Below are 8,721 nucleotides of genomic sequence, written 5' to 3'. Positions count from 1 at the left end.
GCAGCATAGTCCCTCATCATTAGAACGTACTCCAAAAAGACCAAAAAAATAGCTCTCCAAAGGCCATTACTCCACCCCTTATGATGTCAAAATCTATCTTCCCTCCCAACTTTGAAAATAATTAATTGGCTAAACTCAACCAAACTCTCTTCCCCCATTAATTGGCTAAAAATAATTAATTTATAAAATATTTTCTTATAAATTAATAAAAAATAATATATAGAAATATTATTTAAAAATAATTTGGTAGTTACCTAAAAACTATGTGCATTAGATAAAACATATAAAAATTATAACGAGTTAGTCTCAAAAAATTTGAATCCTAGTTGTAGAGGACATATTTACAGTATTTGTTAGGGTAATCTTTATATTATAGTGTAGGTAGTCTTGTTGGGTTTCAAATTTTGGAAACTTAAAAAAAAAAAGAAAATAGTTGATAACTTGCTACTTGATTAATATGAGTGCATTATATTTGTTTTTATGAGTGCATTATATTTGTTTTTATAAGATCAAATAAACAGTAAAATAATACTTTTTACTTTTTATTTATAATGATAACATGTTACTTGAATATATTATTAATGTGTATTGTGATAGTATGATTGTGAATATTATTATGATAACTTGTTAATGTGTAATCTTGATAGGTTTCTCGTTTATAATGATAACTGTTGTATATATATTATTGTGTATTATGATAATATTATTAATGATTTAAATGAGAAAGCATTAAAAAATATGTAAATTTAAGATAAAAAATTTATTATGTTAATTTTGTTTTTTGTAAATAAATATTATAAATATATAAAGATATTTTAAATAGTTATTTATTAAATATATTATAACGAATTTAAATAAAAACTTAATAATTATATTTTGAGTATTTTATTTATATTTTTAGATTAAAAGTACAAATATAGTAATTGATTTTTATAAATATTGTTGGTGGGTTAATTTATTTTTAAACAAATATTGTTGGTTTAAATAGTTATTTATTTAATACAAGTTTATAAAATAACATTTAAAAATTAATAATATTAATAAATAAATACCAAAATATAATTTATAAATAAATAAAAGATATTTTTATAAAATAAGATTTCACAATAAATAATATCAATAAATAAATAAAATATAATATTTGATAAATAAATAAAATGTTGTATGTAGAAAATAATATTTAATAATAAATTATACTTATAAATAAATAAGAAATAATATATCAATAAATAAGAAATTATATTTAAAATTAAATTAAATATATTTTTGTTACGATGAATAAAAAATGAATTATATTTAGCTAGATTGTCAATTATCGACAAATATACTAATAGGTTGCAAATATTATTGTAGTACTGAAGATGACTTTGTTTTTAAGTTTGTATTTTTGGGTTATATAGTATAGAATTTAAAATGAAAATACCGGCGTATCGTAAGTGAATTGATAATAGATGCAATCTACGAAGGAGTGACATCACCCGAGAATTTTACAAAGGTGTTGATGAGTTTATTCAATTTGCATCTACCCAAGAGAGTTTCATAAGATTAGGAGGAAAATTAAAGTGTCATTGTACAAAATGTGAATGTTTGAGGTTCAAATCAGTCGATGAGGTGAAAAAGGATATTTGCAAGTATGGATTCATGAAGGGTTATTATTATTGGATACATCATGGGGAAGAAGTGCCCGTTGTGGCTCCATCGGCTGTTGAAAATGAATATTATAGAGAAGACAGTTTTAGGGATCAGTTTAATTCGTATGAACAGATGGTAATGGATGCGGCATGACCATCCAATATGCCATATACAATGCATGATACTGGAAGTGGAATTAGTTATCAGACTTACAATGTAGATGAAACACCGAATGAAAATGCACAAGCATTTTATGACATGTTGTCTGCTGCACAAGCTCCCTTGTATTCCGAATTGCGAAGTAGAAAGTGAACTTTCTGCTGCAGTTAGGATGTTGAGTATTAAGTCTGATTATAACATGTCTGAAGGTTGTTATAATGAAATCATGCAGTTTATGCATCAAACAATGCCAACTGGTAATCGTGTACCCATTGATCTTTATCATACTAAGAAGTTGGTTTCCCAACTTGGTCTTGGTTGTAAGAAGATTGCTTGTTTAAATGGGTGTATGTTGTATTATAAAGATGACGAATCCGAAATGAGTTGTAAGTTTTGTGGTCATCCTCGTTTCAAACCAGCAAGAAGTGGGAAGGGAAAATTTAAACAAATTTCTTATAAAAAAATATGGTATTTGCCTCTCATACCAAGATTGCAAAGAATATATGCTTCTACAATTACAGCTGCGAGCATGAGATGGCATCATGAAAGTCGAAGAGAGCCCAGTGTACTGTCTCACCCGTCTGATGGGAAAGCATGGAAACATTTTGATCAGAAATATCTAAATTTCTCTGCCGATCCTAAAAATGTTAGGCTTGGTCTTTGTGCAGATGGGTTCACCTCGTATAGTCAATCGGGTCGCCTATATTCTTGTTGGCCAGTCATTGTGACTCCATATAACTTGCCTCTTGGATTGTGTTTGAAAAGAGAGTTCCTTTTTTTGACTGCTATTATTCCAGGTCCATCAAATCCGAAAAATAAGATAGATGTGTTTTTACAACCTTTAATTGATGAATTGAAGTTGTTGTGGTAATAAGGAGTTTTGACTTATGATGTTTCAACAAAGACAAATTTTATGATGAAGGCTGCTTTATTATGGACCATCAATGATTTTCCTACATATGGAATGTTATCTGGCTGGATGACAGCTGGTAGATTAGCATGTCCGTATTGTATGGAAAAAACTAAAGTTTTCGTTCTAAAGTATGGTGGAAAGACGTCATTTTTTGATTGTCACAGACAATTCTTGCCAATGGATCATGTATTTCGGAGAAATACCAATGCTTTTCAAAAAAACAAAGTTGAGAATTCTTCTCCACCATCTCGGTTAAATGGAGATAATGTTTTCAAAGAGTCTGTAATTTTTCATCTATATTGGAGTTACAAGACTGTGGTATGCCTGGGTATGGTGCAGAACATAATTGGACCAAACGGAGCATTTTTTGGGAATTACCATATTGGAAAGATAATATGATCTGGCACAACTAAGATGTAATGCACATTGAAAAAAATGTTTTTGACAATCTTTTTAATACAATAATGGATGTGAAGGGTAAAAGTAAAGACAATACAAAGGCCAGAATGAACTTGAAAGAATATTGTAGACGGAAAGAGCTTGAGCTAATAGACCGTGGTGGGGGTAAGTATTGGAAACTTAAGGCGTAATACACGTTCACAAGAGAGCAGAAGTTAAGTGTTTTGAAGTGGGTAAAAGAACTTAAGCTCCCTGATGGATATGCTTCCAGATTGGGTAGATGCGTTGATATGAGAAATGCAAAGTTATTTGGGTTGAAAAGTCACGATTGTCATGTTCTCATGGAGAGATTACTTCCAACGGCATTTGCAGCATTACCAGATTGAATTTGGAATCCGATTACTGAGTTATGTCAGTTTTTTTAAAGACATTTGTTCAACAGTATTGAGGATTGAACACCTTGATGCCTTGGAACAAAATATACCCATAATTTTATGCAAATTAGAGCGTGTATTCCTTCCGGGATGGTTTAACCCAATGGAGCATCTGCCAATACACTTAGTTTACGAAGCAAAAGTGGGGGGACCAGTACAATACAGATGGATGTATCCCTTTGAAAGGTAATAACATTTGATAATGTTGTACCATGTTTATTTTAAAATAACTTAATTTTTTATATGTTGACAAGATCTTGGAATTATTTAGGTTTCTCAACACTTTAAAGAAGAAAGTCCGCAATATAGCTCGTGTAGAAGGATCTATATGCGAGGCATATTTGATTGAGGAGACGTCTACGTTTGGTTCATATTATTTTGAATCAAATGTTCAATCAAGAAGAATGAGAGTTCCTCGAAATGATGATGGGGGAGATTCTTCATATCCACAAATTTCCATTTTCAATTATCCAAGCCGTGCTACTGGTCCAATGAAAAATAGGTGGATGGATGGAAAAGAGTTTCAAGCTGCCAAATTATGTCTTGCTGAATACTCCAGAGGTCGAACCTTATATCGAGTAAGAATTAAAATTTAAATGAATATATTTATAAATTTATATTGAATTCATATTATTTAGTTGATACATAACTTTAATTTTTTAGCATGTATACCAATTTATTGCGCGAGCTATCTTCAAATATCACCGACAAAGAAATAGATGTTCAAATCGAGGAACATTTTCCTACGTGGTTCCATTTGCATGTACGTTAATTCAATGTTAGTTAGGTTATTTTCTAAATTGAATTTGAGTATACAATATTAAGTGATTCAAATGTTGTATCAGGTGAATTTTAGCACGCAAGTTACGGATCCATTAATTCAGAACATAGGATGGGGACCGACTCCACATGTGCGACATTGGCCAATGTATTTTGTGAATGGATATAAATTTCATACCGTCGAATGGAGTAATAGCAAGTCTACCGAAAATTATGGTGTTTGCGTGCCTGGGATAGGAGTTGGATCTTCAAAAACATATTACTATGGAAAAATCATAGATATTATTGAATTTGAATATGCAGGCTTACCAATCAAAAGGGTAGTTCTATTTAAATGTGAATGGTACGATCCAAGTCCTCGGGGAACCAAAATTCACGATAAGTATGGTATTGTGGAGGTTCAATCGTCAAGAAAGTATAAGAAATATGATCCATTCATATTTGCCCAATAAGCTGAATAAGTTTATTACGCGTCGTATCCCGACACTTGCCATGCTAAACATGATTGGATGATTGTTATTAAAATAAAGCCACGAGGTACAATAATTGCTCCCGAAGCCAACATGGAAGAACCTTTTCAAGAATATGAGATACTAGAATCATCTCAAATAGATCAAAATTATGACTTTACAAGTACTTTACAAGATTTAGATGGTATAGTTGAGGAAATAGATGTTTCAGATGTCGCTCAGCAAGAAGAAGATGATGCAGATGATGAATCTATATCAGAAGACGATGAAGAAGAGTTATTGTCTGATGACATAGATAGTGATGCTGAAATCATGGATGAATATGTTGAAGAAGATGATTAATTTATTTTTCAACTTGTAAATTAACTTGTATATGTTATGATATAATATTTTATCTTTTTTAATGTTTGTGATTGTATGTTTTGTCAATTTTGTATTTTTCATGTGATTCTCGAAACAAATGTCAGGCCATTCTTCTCCCGGATCACGTAGGGGTAGGGGTAGTAGAGCTAGAGGTACCAATCGATCCTATAGGAGCACGCCTTCTCCGAATTCCAGTAGTGCTGGTTCACACTTTTCTCCTTCTGTGTCCACACATGCTGTTCCGTCTACTCCTTTATACCCTCAGCCATCGCATCCACAGGGTTTCGTACCCATGACTCAGTTTCAACAGCCATATGGCGCAATGCCATTTCCTATGGGTTTTCCTACAGTTCTACCCACATCCCACCCATCCCAGACTGAACCACAATCTGCCCCTTTGCCTATGCCTACTTTTCATCCCTTTGGAGGATCATATCCATTCCCATTTATACCAACACCTCAAGCACATCATTCGTCCTCCTCTCCTGGACAGAATGTTGAGGCGACTCCATCTAAGCCAATAGAGACCGACCAAGTTGATGGACGAACAAATTTATCCTATAATCAGAGTTGTGATTAGTGAGTATTTTATATATTGTTTTAAATTGAATGTTTGCAATTGTTATACACATAAATGCATGGTTTTTTTTATTAATATGCCTGGTTTTACAGTTTTATTCCTGCTGTTGGCCTACCAGTTGATCAAACAAAGATTTGGAAGAGACGATATACTGAACCTTGGCTTCATTGGGATGAAGTGCCAGAAATAACGCGACAGATGTGGTTGGAAGAATTTAACGTAAGTATAATTGCAATTCTTAATTATATAAAAGTTTAAATTTATAATTTTATACATATTCATTCTTTTTTAACATGTTGTAGAAAAAGTACAAGTGGCAACCGGAGGAGAGTGATCGTATATGGATCACTTGGAATGCGTCAGGTCGAAAAAGTTTCAAAAACAGTTTGAACAAGATTAAAAGTGGTGCTAATACAGGTGCTTGGATGGATCCGGACGTGCATAGGGCATTGCAAGAAAAGTGGAATGATGAGCAGTACAAGAAAATGGCTGAACAAAATAAAAAAAATCGCGCCTCTATGATTGGTGGGTCAATTCACACGGGCGGATCCATTCCTTTCACTGAGAGTCGAAGAAGGATGGTAATTTCTTACTTAAATGTAATTTTAAGAACTTATATGGTGGTTTTTATTTTATCTTATTTATTTTATACATTTGTCTTGTAGGCAAGGGAATTAAATCGCGAGCCTACTGAATTTGAACATTTCAGAAAAACCCACACTCGGAAGGATGATCAAGGTCAAGAAGTGTGGGTTGATAACAGATCAAAAGGCGTTGCAGTAATTGAATTTATATAAATTATTAACTAAATTTAATGAAAAAATTATTACTTAAAATTGTTGATGTTTTAATTTATGTAGGAGGTGTTTGAGAGATTAAATATAGAGACATCTTCAGCATCTGTCGACAGTGATTCGCCCTCTTCACCTGTAGTCGACTAGCACCACCTCTTCTATCAGGCTGTATCTGGTAGGAACAAAAAGGGTCGTATTTACGGCCTCGGGTCTCAAGGTAAAAAGTCTTACCCGGGTGGATCTCGTAGCACCTCCAGTAGTTCATGTGGTGGGTTCATGTCACATGATTTTGAACAAATGAATTTGAGGGTCACCCAGATAAATGAGGAGCTGCGCAACCAAAATCAAGAAATGAGACAGACAATCACCCATATGACTGCGGAGAATGCGGAGTTACGGTAATGGCAGTAAGAGATGGTGGCGTGGAAGGACCAAATGAATCAAATGATGGCGACAGTATTTAATCAATCTACATTTGCTACTGGACCATCGACAGGCCCATCGAGTGGAGACCCAATTGATGATAATGAAGATGATGAGGGTAATGAGGATGATGAGGATAATGATAGTTAAGTGTAATCGAATATTTATGTATTTTATGTGAATTTCATTTTCTTTACTTGAATTTCATATTCTTTTCTTACATATTTATATGAATTTAAATTTAAAATATTTTAATTTTATTTTTATCTGTAAATTAGTTAATAAATTTTGAGAAAAAATAAAATTTTAATTATAAATAAATTAATTAGAATAAATACAAATATATAAATTATTAATTAAAATACACTAATTTTAAAATATACAAATTAATTAATTTAGTCAATTTTCAATACCGTTCATTCAATAAAAAAATTGTTAATTATTAAAAAATTTATTTGTATGTAATTTTTGTTAATTAATTAATAATTTATATTTATATTTTCTATTTATTTAATTAATCAATGTTTAAAATATATAAATTAATAATTTAATTTAATAAAATAAACAAAAATTTTAAATTTATTTAATAATTAATTTATATGAATTATAATTTATTTTATAAATTTTTAAAATAAAAATTTTTATATATATAATTTTTTTATAAATTAATAAATAATAATTTTAAATAATAATTTTTATTTTTATTTTCTAAATAATTAGCTACGAGGGCTGTTCCGTTGCTAAATTAATTTTTATTTTTTAATTATTTTTAAATTATTTTTTATTTTTTAATTTTTTTAATTATTTTTTGAAAATCAGCGACGGGCAAAGTGGCCGTCGCTGATTTCTTTTTTTTTTTTTTATTTTAATTTTAACTGATTTAGCGACGGAATTGTCTGTCGCTGATTTTAGCAACGGACTTTTCCGTTACTGATTTAGCGACGGAAAGTTCCGTCGCTAAATTACCCGTCATTATTTTCTGCTGCTAAATTTCAGCGACGCCACTTTTAGTGATGGATTTTTGTTTGTCACTAATTCTATTGCAAATTAGTTTAGCCATGGAATTTTACGTTTTAGCGATGGATTTTTCCATCGCTAAAACTTGCTTTTCTTGTAGTGTGATGATGAAGTTCGAATGTGGCAAAAATGTCTTCATTTTTTAAATTTTGGCACATTCGATCATCTTTTTAATAACTCAATTAATTGTGCAAATAACATTTTTTATTATAATTATGCCTGGGGGAATTAAATTGGAAGACTTAGTCTCCAAGCTTCAAAGCTACCAAAAAAATTGCAATGCTGTAAGTGTATATATATTATATACTATATTATAACGTATTAAGTGGTACATAGATAAATAAAGATTAATGTATAATATGTAGTATCGGCCCAATAGGGAAGCCAAATACGTGAGGGCATAAGGCCCTCAAAATTAAAAGGCTCCTGATTTTAAAAATTTGTAATATATATATTTAATAATAAATATTTTATTAAAAAAATTAAATACAAAATATAATAAACCTTTTTATCTTCCCCTCTCCATTTCACAATTTTTTATGGTTACTACTGTTTCTGTTGTTGTCAAAATACAATAATTAAAATTTATGAAGTGGGAATGCTGGAGTCGGCGGGCAGCTGACAGGTGTCTGTTTGTGGAAATGTACGTTGGGTAGCTCCAGTTTCCGATTATCTAGGTGGGGTCTCAAATAAGCCCTCGGGGGCATTTTCAGTAGCAGGTTGATCCATTTAGGAGTAACCTTCGGTCTGTTCAGGA

General features: G+C 31.2%; 1 protein-coding gene across 3 annotated transcripts; it reads left to right on the top strand.

Moving 5' to 3' along the window:
* Positions 1-204: 204 nt before the first annotated feature.
* On the top strand, positions 205-7,070 carry LOC127787865 (uncharacterized). Of its 3 annotated transcripts, none has more exons than XM_052315922.1 (5): positions 205-3,723; positions 3,809-5,729; positions 5,823-5,949; positions 6,033-6,311; positions 6,396-7,070. In XM_052315922.1, the coding sequence occupies exons 2-5, from the start codon at positions 5,248-5,250 to the stop codon at positions 6,525-6,527; spliced, it is 1,020 nt and encodes a 339-aa protein (XP_052171882.1). In that variant the 5' UTR covers positions 205-3,723; positions 3,809-5,247; the 3' UTR covers positions 6,528-7,070. The 3 variants fall into 3 exon arrangements, with proteins under 3 accessions (XP_052171882.1, XP_052171884.1, XP_052171883.1); XM_052315924.1 differs by having other exon boundaries at positions 205-5,729; positions 6,396-6,468; positions 6,591-7,070; XM_052315923.1 differs by having other exon boundaries at positions 205-5,729; positions 6,396-6,478; positions 6,591-7,070.
* Positions 7,071-8,721: the final 1,651 nt, after the last annotated feature.

The sequence above is a fragment of the Diospyros lotus genome, chromosome 13 (genome assembly GCF_014633365.1).
Source record: "Diospyros lotus cultivar Yz01 chromosome 13, ASM1463336v1, whole genome shotgun sequence".
Taxonomy (NCBI): Eukaryota; Viridiplantae; Streptophyta; class Magnoliopsida; order Ericales; family Ebenaceae; genus Diospyros; species Diospyros lotus.
This window is presented reverse-complemented; position numbering and strand designations above follow the sequence as displayed.

Coding starts and splice junctions, on each gene's coding strand:
- LOC127787865 (XM_052315922.1), top strand. CDS start 5,248: ATGTCAGGCCATTCTTCTCCCGGATCACGTAGGGGTAGGGGTAGTAGA. Junction 5,730..5,822: donor TATAATCAGAGTTGTGATTA/GTGAGTATTTTA, acceptor CTGGTTTTACAG/TTTTATTCCTGCTGTTGGCC. Junction 6,312..6,395: donor CTGAGAGTCGAAGAAGGATG/GTAATTTCTTAC, acceptor TTTGTCTTGTAG/GCAAGGGAATTAAATCGCGA.